Source organism: Scylla paramamosain, chromosome 33, assembly GCF_035594125.1.
Source record: "Scylla paramamosain isolate STU-SP2022 chromosome 33, ASM3559412v1, whole genome shotgun sequence".
NCBI classification, from domain to species: Eukaryota; Metazoa; Arthropoda; class Malacostraca; order Decapoda; family Portunidae; genus Scylla; species Scylla paramamosain.
Genome location: NC_087183.1, coordinates 15935634 through 15956821, shown reverse-complemented (window position 1 = coordinate 15956821; position 21188 = coordinate 15935634). Strand labels below are relative to the sequence as shown.

The 21188-nt window shown below is 42.5% G+C and overlaps 2 protein-coding genes across 5 annotated transcripts in view; both read left to right on the top strand.

Moving 5' to 3' along the window:
• Positions 1 to 327: 327 nt before the first annotated feature.
• Positions 328 to 6915, top strand: LOC135089800 (hsc70-interacting protein-like). Its single transcript, XM_063985848.1, has 9 exons — positions 328 to 484; positions 1563 to 1687; positions 2214 to 2437; positions 2738 to 2905; positions 3295 to 3436; positions 4619 to 4721; positions 5273 to 5380; positions 5731 to 5853; positions 6136 to 6915. The coding sequence occupies exons 2-9, from the start codon at positions 1587 to 1589 to the stop codon at positions 6556 to 6558; spliced, it is 1392 nt and encodes a 463-aa protein (XP_063841918.1). The 5' UTR covers positions 328 to 484; positions 1563 to 1586; the 3' UTR covers positions 6559 to 6915.
• Positions 6916 to 10792: 3877 nt separating this feature from the next.
• Positions 10793 to 21188, top strand: part of LOC135089795 (titin-like) — a 31394-nt gene continuing 20998 nt past the window's right edge. For all 4 annotated transcript variants that reach the window (XM_063985839.1, XM_063985838.1, XM_063985837.1 and 1 more), the window contains exons 1-2: positions 10793 to 10951; positions 16926 to 17058. In XM_063985839.1, the coding sequence (XP_063841909.1) occupies positions 16950 to 17058 (109 nt within the window). In that variant the 5' untranslated portion in view covers positions 10793 to 10951; positions 16926 to 16949. The remainder of the gene's footprint in view (positions 10952 to 16925; positions 17059 to 21188) is intronic.

Below are 21188 nucleotides of genomic sequence, written 5' to 3'. Positions count from 1 at the left end.
GGTGGAATAAAGAAGTCCCTAAATAAGGGGAGCGTGTTACGTGAGATTACATTAGTAAGCCTTCCTTTCCGGAGGTAAGAGGGAGAGGGGAAGATGAGGAAGCAGCGCCCAGGAGCCGAAATAGACTATTACTAAAAAATAAGCAGGAAAAAAAAAAAAAAAACGCAGCAAAATATAAATTCTACCGTGACTTGAATTGAAAAAAAGTGAAATTCTAAACTATTATGCAGATGTGTAGCAGTTTCACAGTAGCCGAAATGAAACACAAAAACATTACTACAAAAAACGCAAAAAGAAAAAGAACGTAACAAATATAACAAAGCAAAAATTCTACCATAAATTAAAATTTTAAGCTAGAAAAAATTAAATAGTCATAAAATATACGACAAAATATAACCTAGGATAACCGAAACAGGGAATAGTGCCGTAATCTTCTCTTCTCTCCTCACGCTGCGTCTCGAAGCGTCTCTTACCGTCCCAAGAGGTGAATATTTCTCCTTTTTTCCCACGTGACCTCTCTCTGCCTCCTACTGCCACGCCCTATACCTCACTCCCGGCACCTTTGCCTTCCTGTGCACGTGAGGGCATCCTTGAATTATGAGAGTTAAGGGAGTTTTGGGACGCCATAAATGACTGGCATATCTCAAGTTTGAAGGAAATTTTGGGGAGTGTAGTTTTTATTTCCTTATAAATTCGTGGGTTTTGTTGTATTTGTAATTACTTCCAAGCTTGTATGTCTTAGTAATTAGGTAGTTTTAACCTCCCAAACCTCTAAAAACCGCTTTATCGTCTCGTTCTGTCCTTTCTGTCTAGTCTGTATTTCTCACTCATTTACATATTACTTCTCCATTTTATTTATGAAACAGTACTGTACGTGTAGTTGTGCTTGCGCCCCTGTGTGTGTGTGTGTACGTCTCACTAATATGAAGTTAAAAATTACCTTATCAGTAGCAGCTCCCTATGTATTCTATCAACCCCCCTCTCTCCCCCCAAAAATAATAAGCTAGTAATCTGTGAAAGAAGCAGATCAGCCAGTCAGTCAGTCAGTCATTTAATTAGTCAGCAAAACAGACAGGAAGAAAACGGGTCAGTGTGTCTGTCAGTCAGTCAGTCCACAAGAAAGGAGAGAAGGAAGTCAGTCAGTCAGTTGTACAAAAAGGAAGGAAGGAAGTCGATAGTAAGTCAGTCAGCAATATGGAAAGGAAGGAAGCAAGTCAATCTTTCAGTGAGTTAGTCAGCAATACAGCAATGAAGAAAGCAAGCCAGTCAGTCAGTATAAAATAATACATAACATTAATTTAGCAACACATTAACCAGTCCTGTACTCCTCTCATGGGTCTCCTTCAAACTACCAACCTACAACTTTCCCAGGCAATGCGGTTCATCATGCACCCTGTATATAATCCCTCCCTTTTTATTCCTTGTAATTTTTCGGGGAAGTTCAATTCACCCAGCACTATTTTTTTGGGGCAGTTTGGTTTATCTTGGACCCTATCAATAATGTTCCCTTTTGATTCCTTGTTATTTTCTTTTGGGAGTTAAAATCACCTGTCTTTTTCCAGGCAGGAGTGCAGACACCCGGCAGGATGGCTTATAGACCTCAGGATGTCCAACGCATTCAGGGGTTCATCAAGGCATGCAAGGAGGACCCAAACATATTACATGAACCTCTCATGTCTTTCTTCAAGTGAGTGAACCAAGGAAAGAGGGAGAGGTTCATTACTCACATTTACTTTTTCATTTATTTTGTGGCAGTAGTAGCAATTACAGTATCAAAATCAAAAGTAATGGTAATGGTGAAGAGAGGAAGTAAGGGGAGGAAAGGAGCAGGTGATGGATGGTAGGGAAGAGGTGATGGGAGAGACAGAAGGCAATGGTAAGAAAGAATTGGGTAATGGATGGAAGGAAGGAGGAAACGAGAGGGAGGAATGACATAACAAGGGAGGGAGATGATTGGCAGGGGAGATGAGGTAAAATCTAAATAATTTAACCCCTTCACAAGTACACGGTTTTCTATGTGAATCTAGTCCTCAGTCGGTCTCTTTAGGAAGGTTTATGACTGCATTACTGGTCCCTGTTTTAATATCGCTTACTAATCATCAGGTCACCCTTTTATGTGACCTCTCGCAGCATTGCCATTCACCTATTCCACACACAACCTAACCTGTCTTGAGTTCCTCCTGTTTCTCCCTCTCATCAGTGTATTCTTTCAGAGACTACTTGTTGAGCCTTGGGGCAACCATCCCCCCTCCCACTGGACGCTCTCGTGCCTTCACCCGCCACTCTCCTTCTCCACCCCTGAGTGATACCTACATTGATTCATCAGAGGAGGAAGAGCAAGAGAAAAAGAAGGAGGAGAAGGAACAGGAGAAGGAGGAGGAGAAGGAGGAGGAACTGGTGGAGAGTGAAGTGGAGCTGGACAATGAAGGTGTTATTGGTAGGTATAGTGATGCTGGTGTTGTGTGAATGGCTGGATTACACTGTGTGATGGTGATGGCAGAAAATTCATGATCTGTTTTAATTAGTATAATTTTTGAGTTAGTCAGTCAGTCAGTTCAATAGGAAATATTTTCAGTAATGCTATATGATGAAAGGCAGCAGGACAGATTGAAAGCTAGAAGTTTTTACTACAGGTATTGTTCCAACCAAGATCTCATCATCACACTTCCCAACAGTATTGCTCCCCTCCACTCCATGTCAGGACCTGATTGACTTCTTCCCTCCCTCACCCTGCCAGAGCCAGAGACAGAGGACCCACCAGAGTTTGGAGAGCCGGAAAAGATAGTGAGTGAGGAGGACATGGAAGCCTCGCAGGAGAAGCGCTCTGAGGCGATGGTGGCGATGTCTGATGGTGACCTGCAGAAAGCGGTTGACCTCTTCACAGAAGCCATCAAGTTGAACCCAGGTGAATCATTGGAACACAGAACAGATTGTACTTGACTTTTGTCCCTTGCAAGGTTGTGTGTCTTGCTGAGTGCCCAATTAGTCACTCACTATCAATCTGCACCTCTACAGCCAAATTCTCTTGGTTCTATGCCTTATTTCTTTACCTTCAAGGATGAAATTGAAATACATGCACTGAAGTTAGGGACCACATTCTGAAATGCTTCTGGCTGCACCTCCACTACTTTCCAGTTGGTTTTTAAGGGTGTTTTTACAGTTCTAGTGACAGATTAACAACACTTAGAACCCAGCCAGTCTTTTTGGGCTTTGGAAATGGTTGTAGTGAGAGAGGAAAGTGTTTCTGAATGTGGACATGTCAGTGAAGGTGAAACTAAAGCATCATATCCTCAGATTCTGCCCTGCTGTATGCCAAGCGTGCCAACATCCTCCTGAAGCAGAAAAGGGTAAAGGCCGCCATCCGGGACTGTGACGAGGCGCTCAAACACAACCCAGACTCTGCCTCCGCCTTCAAGTTCAGGGGACGAGCACACAGGTGGGTCTCCTTTGCAAGCTTTGTCACATTGGCCTCCTTTGCTTTCATGCTTTGTCATCTCTTCTCATTACTCTTACATTTCCTCCTTTGTGTTCTCAGTCTCTTGGTTGTCTTGTCTTGCCATCGCTTCACTTTACTCTTTCTCCTTAACACATATGTCCTTCTTTATATTCTCAGTCTCCTTGTCCTCATGTCTTGTAGCTGTTTACTTTACTTTTTCCTCTTAACATGTACGTTCTCCTTTGTACTCTTAGTTTCTTTGTTCTCATGTGTTATAGCTGTTCTCTTTAATCTTTCCTCTTAACACGTACACCTCTTTAATGTCATATTGCATTACCACATATTTACTTTCCCTCATAGCAAGCTCTAAGTCAATATCTAGCAACAGTCATCTACAGTAAAATCCCTCTCATCCGGCATTCGAGTATCCGGCAGCTTCAAGTATCCGGCACATTTTTTCCCGAGCCTTAAAATCAATAAAAAATCAATGTGTACTCATAAAATCGATTAAAATTCCCGCGCGAGGCATACTTTGTTCCCTCGCCATCAGAGCGCACTGCTTCGCGCCACCCGTGGCCCACTGCACTGTGTTTACTCAGTGATTCAGTCCCGCATGTGCACTGTTTATCGCCCGACGCCTTCATCATGCCTAAAGTTGTAGAAAAGAGGAAGTGTGTTGTGCTTATACTTAAGCAGCTGATCAGATCAGCTGCTGTTTAAGATCAGCTGATCTTTGTTATGGTAAGATGCGTGAGTGTAGGGTGGTGATTGTGGACATAATTTCACTTGTATTCAAGTATCCGGCATGTTGGCAGTCCCGTTGATGCCGGATAAGAGGGATTTTACTGTATCTATATAGCAGGTTGGCAGTGTTACATGGCTTGGCCCAGACAAAGCACCACACACTTACACACACATCATTCACTGTCTTGGTCACATTGGCTCCTGGTGGAAAGAGACAGTCTCATGAGAGCTTAGGCATAACACAGCTGGCCACATATACCCATAACAAGGCCTGACAGCATGCACCAGTTTATCCCTACCTCTTCATAGTGAGACTGTTCCCTAATTCACACCTACTCCAACCACAAGACAATGTATATACCAATAACTCATGATAATCAAGTCTCTACATAGACTGAAGTTTATATACAATAACAGTAACTAATGCCAATGTTGCAGACTGCTGGGGAACTGGCTGGAGGCGGCGAGGGACTTGAGAACGGCCTGTAAGCTGGACTTTGATGAGCAGTCCGATGAATGGCTCAAGGAAGTGCAGCCTAATGTAAGCCTTGCTGGGTGTGTGGGAGTGAGCGTTGTGACGTGAAGCTTGAATGGAGTTGATATTTAGACATGTATGGGAAATGGGAAATGGTGAATGTGGAGGAAGGTACAGCAGACTTTACAGGTAATGAAGGATATGAGGGTGACTGGTCTTGGAACTGAATGGTGATTTGAAACGTGGTTGGGATAAAGTAAAAATATAGGTGTGTGTATAGCAGCTGGTGAAAGTAGAGGTAAGCATGGAAGGCAGTGAAAGTAAAGTAGGTACTGTTTGATGATCTGAAACAGGGCAGGAATAGAGTAGAGATAATAGATGAGGAGTTGATGGAGAAGAAGGAGGTACAATAGACTTAGCAAGCATGGAAGGCAGTGCAAAAGTAACTCATTATTGCTTGACAATTTGAAACAGATGAGGAGTTGAAGATGGAGGGAGGAATAGCAGATTTGTCAGGCAATGGAAGGCAGTATGCAAGTGACTGCTCCTCTTTTTACTGTGCTATTATCTGAAATCAGGATAGACATTAAAGATAAAGCCAAACATCCTTTCCCCAGGCCACCAAGCTGGAGGAACACAACCGCAAGTATGAGCGTCAGAGGAAGGACAAGGAGCTGAGGGAGAAGCAGGAACGCATCCGCAAGGCTCAGGAGGAGGCCAAGAAGGTGGGTGTGGTGTGCTTCTGCGGCAGCTGAGAGAGGTGGGGTCCGATACCACAGCTGCAAGCATTTTTCTATCTGTATACTAACAATGTCCTCACTTCACTATGATCATATATTGCCACAAGTCATCGTCGTCCTCACTTCACTACGATCATATATTCCCACAAGTCATCACAATAAATAGCTACAAGTGTCTATGTATGTGTACTGACCTGACGTCCCCACTTGAGTACCATCCTGTAATCTTTTTACTAGTTGTCTCAGGAAACACAACCACAAGTGTCTCTATCTAAACACTAACCAGACATCCCCACACAAGCACCATTCCCTGTCATCCCGTAATGTTCCCACAGGCCCAGGAGAAACAAAAGTCCAGGGGTCCGTCCTTCAGTTACAGTGATGCTGGGGGACCCCGAGGTGGTGGTGGCTTCCCAGGGAATCTCTTCAGTGATCCTGAAATTATGGCTGCCATGCAGGTAAGCACTGGGATTTCAACTCCTTGTTTTGTCTGGAAGCACAACAATGAGTACACTTGGCTCACAATATCACAGTTCAAGGTTTGATTCCCTCTAACTGGCTGGAAACTGTTTAGACTTGATTCTTTTCACACTGAAGGTAATGTCTATACAGTGTTGAATTTATAGGCTTGTGTTTTAACCTTGTAATTGAGCTGGAGTGGCAGATTAGCTCTTGTTCCCTAAGTGTGTGTGTGTGTGTGTGTGTGTTTAAGGATAACATGAGTTCCTTTCACCGTGCAGGATCCTGAGGTGGCAGCAGCCTTCCAAGACGTGTCCTCCAATCCTTCCAACATCTTCAAGTACCAGTCAAACCCCAAGGTTGCTGCCGTCATCAACAAACTCATCTCCAAGATTGGTGGCGGAGGAATGCCTGGTGGGATGGGAGGAATGCCAGGAGGGATGGGAGGAATGCCAGGAGGGATGGGAGGAATGCCTGGGGGGATGGGAGGAATGCCTGGAGGGATGCCTGGAGGAATGGGAGGAATGGGAATGCCTGGAGGGATGGGGATGCCTGGAATGGCTGGTTTCCCTGGTATGGGTGGGTTCTCTGACCCTAGTGGTGCTTCAGGGTCACACAGCACCCCAGGGGCTGGCAGCACCTCTGGGTCTGGTGGCTCCACAGGGGACAGCAAACCTTCAAACATTGGTGATGACTTGGATTAAGGAAAGCAGGAGCCAGGTGTAGCTCCTGCCGGGGTGGGTGAAGAAGCAAAGGAGTCATGGTGTGTTCAACTGGAGAAGTCTATAAGCATTCTCTGTTTCCTCTTGTCCCTTTCCAGTTAACTGGGTTATGCTGTCTTGTGTAGCCATCTGTTCTTGATTCCAGAATTACCCTGAACCTTCCCTCATATCAGATGTCCTTGTTTGGGGAAGTGATACATGAGTTTACTATGCTATAATATAGAAGCTTTCCATCATACTTGAACTCACACATGTTAAATGCACTGTTTCTTTTTGATGGGGGGATGTGATTTTCTTATATACCTTTTTCTTCAAATTATAATAAATGATTTTCTCATATGCACTGTACAACTTTTCCTTAGTTTGGTGCGTTTTCCTGAGTAACTTCACAAGGAAAATTTTTGGTAAATCATAAGGCAAATCTTGAGACTACAATGGTGAGAGTTGACGTGTGTTGTGGTGGACAAAGCAACACCTGGGTGCTTGTTAAGCTTCCCACCTGCCCACACCATCACTCAGCATGTTGTTAAGAGAGACATTGATACATACCTGATTAACTTGTGTATTAAGTGCCAACATCAAATAAACTAATGTAAATACAACTCTTGAATCTTCACTTCTCAATATAGTGAACTCTTGCTGGATACCTTTGCCTGAACTAACCACTAAGTATTATGTGTACAATTGAGTCTTCTACACTTTTTTTTTCACTTAAATAAACACTTGAGAACATAAGGGAAGCTGCAGGAAGCCATCAGGCCTACACATGGCAGTTTCTGTATGAAACTTGGGTGATTATTGAGTGCAAAATACCGATGTATATATAAAACAACTAACTTTCCTATCAGCTAACATTACCAGATGAAATATACCAAGAATTCAGGTGTGATAGCTATTATACATTCATCCTAACACCAAATATACAACTGTACAGTGAATGCTCTCCTACTTTTCCTTTTGATGTAAGAGGAGCACTAACGAAAAAAAAAAATCAGAAAAAAGACCCAAAAACAAGTCAAAAGAGTTACCCAAATTTAAAGTTTTCACTATATATTACCTCACAACACTAAAAATGGCTGTGCAAAGTCTCTTCAGGAACCACGAGAGAAAAAAGAAGGATTAAAACAGCAGACTTTCCACTGTCTAGCTACTAAAACGTCAAGAAATGGATGCTGAACAAAAAGAGCTACCTCAGAGTGACTTGTGAAGGCGAGATGTGTCAGCAGGAGTGAAAAGCTTAAAGAATAATAAGAGTCTTGATCCTGCCTACTGCTCGTCTCTTACCTTAGTGATAGCTTACTTCAGTGATAGCAGAGGCGTGGGAGGACGGTATGTATGCTAAACTGTCTTTTCGTATATTAAATTGTCTCTAAGTATGAGCTTCAGCGAAATGGAGAGTCTTGCTGGAGCCATATTTTGTATTTACAGGCTGGGTGAAACATTCCAACTCGTCTGCAAGTAAGAAAATATAGATATGAAGTAGTATGAGTCAGGAGTGTGACAATTAGACATGATAGAGGGACTGATATAACCAGAGAGAGAGAGAGAGAGAGAGAGAGAGAGCAAGGACCGTGCGTAATAAAGCCGATGACACGAATATTAAAGGGCGGGAAGTAAATAAAAGAAAAAAAAAGAGAAAAAATCAGAGTTTAACCTTATATTAGTCAAGCTGGCCGAGAGTTCAAGGTCTCTCTCTCTCTCTCTCTCTCTCTCTCTCTCTCTCTCTCTCTCTCTCTCTCTTTTGGCAAGGCATGGAGGTGAACGAGGAGGTGGATACACACACACACACACACACACAGGAAGAGTGACGAAGGGTGAGCAGGGCGGAAAGGGTGAACCAAAGGGTTAGTTAGGGTGGCAAAGGTTGATAAACTTAGTAACCGTGCCTCTGGAAAGGGAAGCAAAGGGAGAGAGGGAGAAAGAAACTCCTGCTGATGAATAACGTGAAGATGAAAACGTGTAGGGTTGTGAATGGTGCAAGATTGAAGTGTTGACAAGGGAAGTGAGTGTCTGTCTGTCTGTCTGTCTGTCGTTTGTCTGTCTATTGGATGCTTGGCCAACAATTATGTGCATCATTCATTTAGTTTAATTTTCTTTCACTTTTTTTTTGGTCGGTATCGTATTTATATTTTCAGTTTGTAAGTGCCAAAATAAATAAATAAACGAATGACTAATAATAAAGAAGTAAACTATCATATTTATTTATCTATTATTATTATTTTTTTTTTTCACAAGCCACAGACATAATTCGGCGTTTACCAACTGGTCCTTGTTAAACTACCACTAGAATCACGAAAAACACCTTTTGAAAACAATAACTCCTACCAAGCTTATTGCCAAGTTACAATTAAAACCACAAAAACAACCTTGAAAACCCCAATAACATATCTATTCACCCACAAACTATCCATAGAAAAAAAAAAAAAAAAAAAAAAAAAAAAAAAATAGAAAACCCCAACAATCTCACCCTATCAATCCGGCCCTAGAACTACGAAATAAAAAAAAAAAGTAAATAAAATATAATAAAAAAAAACACCCTAGGAGGCCCAAGGATCCTCAGGCCCCTACCAACCATTCCTAGAACCACGAAAAACACCCGAGCAAATCCTAATAGCTTCCCTTAGATCTTGTAACCACAATTGGACTATCACTAAAAACGCCAAGAACACGAAACCAGAAATATGAGGCGATCGCCAGAATCAGGAAGTTGAAAAAATGCAAGGCGCTAGTGATAAAGTCGAGGGTCCACCGTTGCCGCTTCATCAAACGCGCTAGGAAGTCGAGATTTAGGAGCTATTTCTGGTTTAACGGTGATCTGGCGGGACGGATTTAGCGCTTTGGGGTGACAGGGACGGGGTGACGGCGCGGAGAGGCAGTCGCAATGCAGGGGTAATGGGAGGAAGAGAGAGAGAGAGAGAGAGAGTTAGGAAGGGCTGGGAAAGGAAGAAGAAAAGGTAGGAAGGGATGAGGAAAGTAGAAGGGTTGGGAAGGGAAGGAATGAGGGTGAAAGGAAGTTAGAAAAGGAGGGAAGGGTAGGAGAAAAGGAAGGGAGGGAGAGAAAGGAAGCTATGAGGCTGGGAAAGGAGATAGGAAGCTACGGAGAATGGGAAGGGAAGAAGGAAGGCTAGGAAGGGATCAGGAAGGGAGAGAAGGAAATAGGAAGACTTGGAGACGAAGAAAGAAGAGAAGAAAAGAAGGGAAGAAGGGAGAGAGAAAGCTACGGAGAATGGGAAGGGAAGAAAGGTAGGAGAGAAGGAAGGAAGAAGGGATGAGGGAGGGAGGAAGGGAGAGATAAAGGTATAGAGGCTAGGAAGGGAAGGAAGGGTAAGAAGGAAGGAAGGAGGGAAGGAATTGATAAGCTGATTGCAATTTTTAGCCCTGCAATAAGGTTAAGGAAGGAAGGAAGGAAGGAAGGAAGGAAGGAAGGAAAGAGAAAAGGAAGCGGGGACAATGAATGGGAGGAAATACGGAAGAAACGAAGAGAGGGAGGCAAGAAAGAAAGAATGGAAAGAAGGAAAGAAGAGAAGAAAGGAAGGGAGGAAAGGAATGAAGGAGGTTATGAAGGAAGGAAAAAAACAAAAAGAACTAAGAAAGGGAGGAGAAAAAGACTGGAAGGAAGGAGGAGGAAAGGAAGGAGGTTATGAAAGAAGGAGAAAAGGAAGGAAGGAAAGAAGAAAGGAAGGAAGGGACAAGAAGAGGAATGTCAAGAAAGGAAGCCAAGTATATCCAAAGGCTGTTTGTCCGTCTGTCAAGAGAGAGAGAGAGAGAGAGAGAGAGAGAGAGAGAGAGATAATCAAAAAGACTAAACCTAACTAAACTTTTACAAATCATCCTTAGAAACACACACACACACACACACACACACACAGATCACAGTAGCAAAAAAAAAAATAAACGAATCAACAACGACAACAACAACAACAACAACAACAACACAGCAACAGAAAACGAGACAAGAAAAGAAAAAGAGAAAGAAAACGAAACTCTTGCATTAGAAAACGTGACATACAGTACCTACCAACGGGAACAAGAAATACGACAGACGGAAGAGGTAAGCGAATCATCTAGCATCGTGCAGCGGAAACTGGCACCGTGCTGTGATGTAATACCGCGGCCTACACGGAGGGCAGGTGCCACGGGGAAGAGTGCCAAGGTAGCGGCGGGGCTGAGTGCCAAGAAGTGGGTAGGAGAGGTGGGTAGGTGGGTAGGAGTGGAGGGCATCTGTAGCTGGGTGGTTTTGGGTGGTTCGCAAGACCGGGCAGTGGTGGGTGAGTGTGTGGTGTGAGCACGGCCTTCCCTCCTGCTGCCTCCCTGCCTGCCTGCCTGCCTGCTTGTCTGTGGCTCCCTTCTTTTCAACTGTCAGGGTCCTCAGAAGGTAAGTTAATAGCGTACATGACTGACTCACCTCTCTCTCCTATTCACCTTTCACTCATGCACTCAGTCACTCAGTCAGTCGCCGGCAGCTTCCCCCGGCCTCTCACACATCACTGCTGCACTCAATACCCCCCAGTGAACAGTAATGCAAAGGAAGAACAAACACTAGTCGACTGCTTGCTCCTTAGTGGCTGTCATGAGCTAGATCCATACTAGTGCTGTGTATATTGCGATCATTTGTGTATGATTTGTTGTATGTAGTAGGATAAGTTTTTGTATGTTTCCTTTCTTACATATGTGTAGGTTTTTTTGAATAGCTTAAAAAAAAAATAACGTGAAATTTTAAGCCTCTTGCAAATTTGTTAAAAAAAGAATGCAGTCTAATATATACTAAAGGACATGAGATAGAAAATATGAGGTCTTGTCTTATAACCTCCTTCTTCCTTCTAAAATTTGAACACTTACGACTAGACACTACAGAAAGAAACCAAATTCTCTTTACTAATATAACTTAAGACACATAGGACAGCAAATATGAGGTCTTGTCTTGTAACCCTTTCATCCTCCTAAAATCTGGACTCTTAGGATTGCAAACCACAAAAAAAAAAAAAAAAAAAAAATCTGTATGGAAACACGTACTCGAAAAAGTAACGCAGCATTTCTTCTTTTTAGATGTGTTTCCCCTTCAATATTTCCCACGCAACACAGAAAACGCAGACGTAGAAACCAGAAAAGAACTCTCAAAAAAAGAAAAAAAGAAAAAAAAAAAACGTCGAAACCTATTCTCTCTCTCTCTCTCTCTCTCTCTCTCTCTCTCTCTCTCTCTCTCTCTCTCTCTCTCTCTCTCTCTCTCTCTCTCTCTCTCTCTCTCTCTCTTCTGCCTGAGTCTCCCTACCATCTTTCCCAACGCTAAAAGAAAACGGAGATGCGGGATGCTTGGTATACGTGACCCTCCGCGGATTATCTCATTAGCACACCTTGACTCCTGAGGGTGACTCACGCTGACTCACGCCCCGCCATTCCGTATTGAGACGTGACTAAATGCAATAGGGTTGTATTTTTCATGTATTATTTAATATTAGTCTATCTCACTTATATGTTTTGATTAATTTATTTTGTTCCTATTTGTTTATTTATGTATATATGTTTTTTAGAGAGGGTACAGAAAGCAGTGATATTTTCCAGTCCGTCCAAGGCGATTTGATTCTAACTCCACCTAACCATGAAGAGAAAATTCGAGATTCAAAGTGATAAAGATTTGCGAGTTTTTTTTTTTAACTTAGACGGGGAAAAAAACCCCCAAAAATAGAACATTATTACGGCCATTTATTTAATTACATTTCTACTTATTTAACATAACGCGTGAGCTTAGGTAGTGACAACATTGTAAGAAAAATAACCTGAACAAAAAGAAAAATATGCAAAGGAAAACATCATTAAATTCACATCCAATTTAGGAAGGAAAATATCTTCAGTCAAAACGAAAATAAAATAACAAAAAACAACAGTGAATTAGTAACAGTATACAACAGTAATATGACCAGAAAGTTCAAAACAAAACGATACAAAGGAATGGTGATTAATGGCACAAACAAGTCCGGAGGTTCTCATGACGGCTGTACGAGCATTCCCAAAGCACTGTGCTCTCACCTGAGGCACACATGCTGTTACTGTGGTGAGCGTGGCACCTTGGAGTGGTGCCATCAGTGCCTCCCTCTGCGTGTCTTGTGAGGCGAGATGAGACCCACACAAGAACACGAGAACATCATTTGATATCTTTTTTTTTTCATTAGTTTATTTACATTTCTTAATATTACATGAGAGCAAGTAACCCTTCAGCGAGTCATTTCCTCCAGTGGGTCTTTTACTTTGCAATGAGCTTTTCAATACTTTTAATGATTCCAATGATCGTTTGTGATAGTTTGATAACCATTCTTTTTCGGGACTGGCACTTTTGTAGCATTTATTTTTTTTACTCCAATTTTTGTTGCCCTGCGCCGGTGCCCCTCCTACATACATAGAAAAATAAACAATTCTACACCTTCAACAGAAAACGTACAGCCTTCAGAAAACGAGATGACCTTAGCAAACATACAAACCTCATAGACTCTTTAACTTCCCCCCCGCCCGGGCATTACGTTAGTCCAGTGCAGCATTAACACAGCCCCACAGACCTACGGGGACTGGTATAGGCTAATTTTTTGGACTCTGAGGGACTGCATGACCTCTCCTGATGGACTTAAGCTCTTTATAATAGTACTTGAGGGTACAGCGAGGCGCGTTTTCTTTACGTGTACAAGGGGAGGTTAGCCAGACACTCCCAGTCTTAGCATCATATTCTGAAATATTCTGGCCGCAGCTCCACTACTATTGACTAACTGAAGTAATATAGTTTTCAAGAGTGTTTTTTCTGGTTCTAGTGACAGATTAACAAGATTTCTACATTGTTAGCTGGAGAAACGCTCTTGAGAACCCGCTTCATCATCTCTGTGAGCTTTGAAAATAGTCGTGGTGGAATCACACTGGATTTTAAGGATGTTTTTTCAAGTTTTAGTGATTCTAGTGACATATTAACAAGATTTACATATTATTAAGAGGATAAACGCTCTTGAGAACCCGGGTCATCATCTCTGTGGCCTTTGAAAATAGTCGTGGTGAAATTACATACATTATTACATGGATTTTTAAAGGCGTTTTTACAAATCTAGTGACAGATTGACTAGATTTCTATATTATCAACAGGAAAAACGCTCCTGAGAACCTGGCTAATCATTTCTGTGCCCTTTGAAAAGTTACACGGGTTTTCAAAGGTGTTTTTACGGTTCTAGTGAGAGATTAACAAGCGTTCTACATTACTAACTAGAGAAACAGTCTTGAGAATCCAACTAATCACCTCTATGGCCTTTGAAAAGTTGCACAGGTCTTTATTTATTTAATTATTTATTTATTTTTACGGTTCACGTGACAGATTAACGAAATGTTTACTTAAATGGAAAAAAAAAAAAACTCATGAAAACCTAGCTAGTCATCTTTGTCACTTTTGGAGACTGTGGTGGCGAGAGAGCAGAGCAGAGCGTTTCAGAATACATGTCTTCAAATACTCAGACTGACTCACGCACTGTTTGTTGCCAGGAAAGGGGAAAGGAGAGTGAAGAAGTATGAGTTATAGTGCTTCTCATATTATTTCTCAGACGTACACTCCTCCTGCGCCTCCTCCTCCTCCTCCTCCTCTTTCTCCTACTTCTTCCTTCTTTCTCTTCCTGATTAATTTTTTCTTTTTTTTCTTTTCGTCAACTTTTTCGTTCAATTTCTAGTTTTCTTCATTCTCCTCACTCTTTTTTAATTTTCTTTTTTTTAATTTTTTACTTTTTTTTCTCTCTCTCTTCTCATTTTTCCTCCTCCTAACACAATACTGTAAATAGTAGTAGTAGTAGTAGTAGTAGTAGTAGTAGTAGTAGTAGTCGAGTTAGTGATAGCAGTAACAACATTAGTAACCACACACACACACACACACACACACACACGCACACTAGCATCTTCGGTATGTAGGTATGGGGGGGGGGGGTTAAAAAGAATAAATGAATTTGGCTAAGAACTGTCACCCTCTCTCCCTCTCCCTCTCTCCCCTCTCCCTCTCTCCCTCCCTCCCTTCCTTCACCCTCCTCCCTCCTCCCGCGGCTTATATGGAACGGGTGAATATGAGAGGAGGAGGAGGAGGAGGAGGAGGAGGAGGAGGAGGAGGAGGAGGAGGAGGAGAGATGATTGAAATGAAAGAAAGTCAGGATGTAAGAACATTATTAAAATATATGAAGAGAGAGAGAGAGAGAGAGAGAGAGAGGAGAGAGAGAGAGAGAGAGAGAGAGAGAGAGAGAGAGAGAGAGAGAGAGAGAGAGAGAGAGAGAGAGAGAATCTGTTTTATTTCTAGATACGCCGTCAAGAGAGAGAGAGAGAGAGAGAGAGAGAGAGAGAGAGAGAGAGAGAGAGAGAGAGACAGAGAGAGAGACAGCAAGACTGAAGAACCAGAAATGGAAGCACAAAAATAAAGTTGGAAAAATGAAGATATACAATAATGACGGTAATAATAATAATAATAATAATAATAATAATAATAATAATAATAATAATAATAGGAAGAAGAAGAAGAAGGAGGAAAATCCCATGACCTTGAACTAAAACTATTAAAACTATTTCTACGAGAGACAAACTGTAGCGTCCCCTCTCTCTCTCTCTCTCTCTCTCTCTCTCTCTCTCTCTCTCTCTCTCTCTCTCTTAGCAACAGAGCCAAACTACAATGCAACGCGGAAAAATATTTGGTACCGTCTTGTGTCGCAGGGTTCGACTCTCTCTCTCTCTCTCTCTCTCTCTCTCTCTCTCTCTCTCTCTCTCTCTCTCTCTCTCTCTCTCTCTCTCATGAGGTGGGAGACGGACAGGTGCTAATGAGAGAGAGAGAGAGAGAGAGAGAGAGAGAGAGAGAGAGAGAGAGAGAGAGAGAGAGAGAGAGAGAGAGAGAGAGAGAGAGAGAGAGAGAGAGAGAGAGAGAGAGAGATTCATCCTCCATAAATCATTCGTATTTATACTAGTTTTTAATTTAGTAGTAGTAGTAGTAGTAGTAGTAGTAGTAGTAGTAGTAGTAGTAGCAATAGTAGCAGCATTAACATTTACATTATCAAAAACAATAGTAATGGCAGTGGTGGTGGTGGTGGTGGTGATGGCAGTGGTGGTGATGGTGGTGACGGTGCCTGGCGTGGTGCCACATCACAAGCTCATGAGACTCCCCTCATCATCTTTCCTCCCCAGGTAAGAGGAAGAGGGGAGGGGAGGGGAGAGGAGGAGGAGGGGAGGAAGAGAGAGGAGGAGGGAAGGAGGGGAGAGAGATGAGGAAGCAGGGATAGAAAAGGAGAAGAAGGAGGAAGAGAGAGTGTTGGCAATGCATTATTCCTCCTCCTCCTCCTCCTCCTCCTCCTTTGCCTCCCTCCTCTTCCTTCTTTCCTTTCCTTTCCTTCCTTCTCATCTTCCCTGCATATTTCTTTCCTTTACATTTCTTCAGCCTCTTCCTTCTCTCCTTCATTATTTTCTCCCCTCCTCTCTCTCTCTCTCTCTCTCTCTCTCTCTCTCTCTCTCTCTCTCTCTCTCTGGCATGCATACCCTTCAGAGGGAGCCACAAATACCTTGGCACACTGACTTCTTGGGTATGCATGCACTCCTCCTCCTCCTCCTCCTCCTCCTGCTCCTCCTCCTCTTCCTCCTGGGCTTAGTCATGAAATGGTGTCATATATTAGAAAAGAAAACGGGAGGAGTGCAGACTTAGAAATTAGGAGGAGGAGGAGGAGGAGGAGGAGGAGGAGGAGGAGGATGAGGAGGAGGAGGAGGAATGTGCGCAGGCGCCAACAAACGCTAACCTGGAAGTAAACTAATGCAGAAAACAGAGATAAAGGAGAGGATGAAAAAAGAAAGTGGGTACAACAGAAAACGGGAATCTACAGGAGTGACTTAATGAAAGGAAAGAAAATGAAGAAGATGCAAGTGTTATAGAGGATGATGGAGGAGGAGGAGGAGAAAAGTAATGATAATAATGAGGTTACCGAACAAACGAACATGTGAACGCAAACAACAACAACAATAATAATAATAATAATAATAATAATAATAATAATAATAGTAATAATGGAAGCATAGTCATCACATCTTTCACTCATCTCATTACTCACTTCCCCCTACTCTCTCTCTCTCTCTCTCTCTCTCTCTCTCTCTCTCTCTCTCTCTCTCTCTCTCTCTCCAATATTAGAACCGGAACCACACACAAAAAAACACACACACGCAATGAATCGTTTAAAAAGTCAACAACTCTCTCTCTCTCTCTCTCTCTCTCTCTCTCTCTCTCTCTCTCTCTCTCTCTCTCTCTCTCTCTCTCATTTACCGTAATTAACCTGTCGTCCCAAGGGTGAGCGCGGCGTGTCACTGTCTCACTGTTGCAGGGGAGTGACCCGTGGGGTAGCACCATGGCTCCGGGCGACGGCAGAGGCGGCGGCGGCGGCTTTCGAAAGATGATGCTGGGAGGAGTGCTTCTCTCCCTCTCCCTCCTGCTCCTCCACCTTTACCCTGTGCAAGGTAAGACAGAGAAATGTTAGTAGATGGCTGGGATAGGTTAGTTCTCTTCCTCTTCCTCTTTCATTTCTATCCCAAGGCTTTGAAAATAGATTAGCTGAATTTCTATGGTCTTTGAAATGACCCTAAGTTTTATATCTATGCCCTTTGAAAATACCCTAGCTCCATTTACGTGGCCTTTGAAAATACCCTAGCTTATCTTCCGCGTCCTTTGAAAATACCCTAGTTTCATTTCCATACCCTTTGAAAATAGCTTAAGCTCTTCCCTATGTCTTCAAAAAACAACACAGTAAAAATCTGAGTCCTCAAGAACAGAACCCAAATTAACAGAATGAACAGTTGCAGTGGGAGACTTAAAGATACCAAGGGTTAAGATATGAGAGGAAGACACGGCCGGGAGTTGCGTAAGGGAAGATATGAAGGAAAGGAAAGGTAATTGAGGGTTTAACGTGATTCTGTGTGTAATGAAGGGGGGTTCTTTAGGTAACTGTAGGGAAATTGACGGGAAAATAAGATGGAGGAGGAGAAGGGAGGACAGGAAATTAAGTTAAAGGGAGGTTTCATAGCGTGTAATGAAGGAATGTGCGTTTACTGCAGGAAAATGCGGTGGGGTATGGTAGGAATGTTAAATAATGAAACAAATGAAGAAGAGAGGAAAGGAAAATTATGTTAAAAATGGGGAAATATATAGTTTGGTGAGAGGGACACGTTATGGTGACGGGGGAAATAGTACTTGTATGTTAGGGAAAAAGTTAAATAATGAAATAAATGAAGAGGAGGAAGGAAAATTATGCTAAATGGGGGAAATATGTAGTGTTTAGGGTGAAGCAGTTTGGGTGATGAGACTAAATTGACTAAAAAGAATGGTTAGAGTGACTGATGAAGAATTAAGTGTTTGTATAGGGAATTAGGGTGAATGGGGGTATAATTAAGGTGACCGTGGATAAGATTAAGGTGTTTAGGGTGAAATAGTTAGGGTGATGAGATTAGATTCATCATAAGGAGTATTTAGGGTGACTGAGCAAGAATTAAGTGTTTGTAGGGGGAAAATAGGGTGACTAAGTGTGGATAGGATTAAGGTGTTCAGGATGAGGTCCGGGCGAGGTCAGGGTGACGTCAGGGTGAGGTTAGGGTGATGATAGGGTGATGATTCCTGCTGCCTCGTCTCTCCCACCTCAACTTAAGGGTGTTGGTCAGTTGCCAACTTTCATGGCTGTGTGTGTTACTAGGTCTCTCTCTCTCTCTCTCTCTCTCTCTCTCTCTCTCTCTCTCTCTCTCTCTCTCTCTCTCTCTCTCTCCCTCTCCCTCTGTTTGCAATTACATGTGTATTTCACTGTTAATTGTCTCGATTCAGAGAGAGAGAGAGAGAGAGAGAGAGAGAGAGAGAGAGAGAGAGAGAGAGAGAGAGAGAGAGAGAGAGAGAGAGAGAGAAAGAGAGAGCCTGTCGATTGGTGCGTCAGTCAGTCTGTCAGTCTATATTTGTCTGTTATTCACGAAATCTATGGTCAGGTGAACTCTCTCTCTCTCTCTCTCTCTCTCTCTCTCTCTCTCTCTCTCTCTCTCTCTCTCTCTCTACTAAAATAGCAACAGATTTTTTTCCCCCAACCGAACACCACCTGTACTCTCTCTCTCTCTCTCTCTCTCTCTCTCTCTCTCTCTCTCTCTCTCTCTCTCTCTCTCTCTCTCTCTCTCTCTCTCTCTCTCTCTCTCTGTCTCTCGTGTCCTGGATGAATACATGAATTATAAACGTAGAAATTAAAATGAATGATAACGAATGAAGAGAAAGAGAAAGATTGAAAGAATAAAGGAAGGAAGGAAGGAAGGAAGGAAGGAAGGAAGGAAGGAAGGAAGGAAGGAAGGAAGGAAGGAAGGAAGGAAGGAAGGAAAGAAAGAAAGAAAGGAGTGGGGAGAGGAAGAGAGAAAGAAAGAAAGAAAGAAAGAAAGAAAGGAGTGGGGAGAGGAAGAAAGGAAGGAAGTATGAAAAGGTGTAGAAAAGAAAAAAATAAGAGAAAAAATGAAGGAGGAAGAGGAGGTAGAAAGGGAAGAAAGGAAAAGAAAGGAGAGAAAAAAACAAGAATGAAAGGAAGGAATGAAGAATGAGAGAGAGAGAGAGAGAGAGAGAGAGAGAGAGAGAGAGAGAGAGAGAGAGAGAGAGAGAGAGAGAGTAAAGGGGAAAAAGGACAGAAAAAGAGAAACACTGCAAAAAGAAGAGAGGATAGAAGGTGAGAGAGAGAGAAAATATAGGATGAAAGGAGAAGGGCAGGAGGTAAGGAAGGGGAGAGAAGTGAAGGGAGAGAAAGGGAGAGGAAGGGAGAGTCACAGATCGGTGAGTCGTCAGTTGTCACTGTATTTTTGGACCAACCTCTCTCTCTCTCTCTCTCTCTCTGTCTCTCTCTCTCTCTCATGGAAAAGTTGGAGGAGTATCCGAGTTCCTCTCTCTCTCTCTCTCTCTCTCTCTCTCTCTCTCTCTCTCTCTCTCTCTCTCTCTCTCTCTCTCTCTCTCTCTCCTCCTCCTCCTCCTCCTCTTCTGAATGACGCCTCTCTTCCTCCCTCTCTCCTCCCCTCCTCCTCAACATCACCTCTCTTTAAAAGCACTATCCCCCCATTTCCTCTCTTAATCTTCCCCCTCCTCTTCCTCCTTCTCCTCGTCACTCTCAGTTTACATTAACGACACTTTTGAATCTTATGCCTAATGACTAAAGAGGATATTATTATTATTATTATCATTATTATTATTATTATTATTATTATTATTATTATTATTATTATTATCATTATTACTGTTCATGTTGTTGTTCTACTGTTGTTATTGTTATCATTGTTCAAAGAGAGAGAGAGAGAGAGAGAGAGAGAGAGAGAGAGAGAGAGAGAGAGAGAGAGAGAGAGAGAGAGAGAGAGAGAGTTGGCAGCCGGGACCGCATATGACGTCAACAACCCCATTTTCTTTTTTCCATTTTTTTTTACTTGTTAACCCAAACTGTTCTATTCTTAGTCCACGCCACAGCTGACGGCCGACATGCACACACACACACACACACACACACACACACACACACACGGAACCTTCTCCCTTAAACAAAAACAAACCATTATGCAACGCCCCCACAGTAATACACACAAAAAACTGACAAACAAGCACAAACAAGTAAATAGAGTAAACAATTCAAACAAACAAGTAATTAGAGAAATTAATAGGGACCCAGACAATCAATGAAGCAATAAGCGAGTCAATTGTTTGTTTATTTGTTTGTTTATGCGTATGTTTGTCATTTATCCAGGTAAATATAAGGTAAAGAATATTGTGTGTAGCTTTTTATAAACTCATGCACCTGTTAGAGAGAGAGAGAGAGAGAGAGAGAGAGAGAGAGAGAGAGAGAGAGAGAGAGAGAGAGAGAGAGAGAGAGAGACTGGTTCTTTCCTGATAGCGCTGGAGTGACAAATATGATGCGAAACCTCCCCCACCTCTCTCTCTCTCTCTCTCTCTCTCTCTCTCTCTCTCTCTCTCTCTCTCTCTCTACTAACTTTCACTTTCTTTTCCTCTGTAAGTTTCATAATTGTCAGCAGTCAAAAGAGTACCAACAACATCTTTCCCTTCGACGCCTTCGTCAGGAGAAAACGAACTGGGATGTAAGAGAGAGAGAAAGAAGACACGTGTTCTTTACCTACTGGTGTCTTGGCAAGCGTTACCTAATACCACAATAAGATAGAATCCCAACACCTTCTTCACCTTCTGCAGGAAAAGAAGGAATGAAGATATGAAATAATCAGCTCTTTACCAGTTCAAGCCTTGGCAAACATTTCCTTTAGTCTTTAAGCAACAGTACTAACACCTCCTCCTCCTCCTCCTCCTCCTCCTCCTCCTTCGCCTTCTGCAAGAAAAATTATATGAAAAGACAGATATAAAGATAAAACAACCAGTTCTCAATCAGTCCTCGTCTTAGTAACCGTTTCGTATTGCTAGGACAAGATACAGCAGTAACACCTCCTCCTTTTCCTTCTTCGCCTTCTATAGAAAAAAAAAGACGAAGGAGGGCACGAATGATAAAAAAAAAAACTTCATTATCACTCCCTGTCTTAGCAACCATCTTCTATTACTATGATGAGCTGCAGTAGTAATGCCCCTTCCCCCTTCT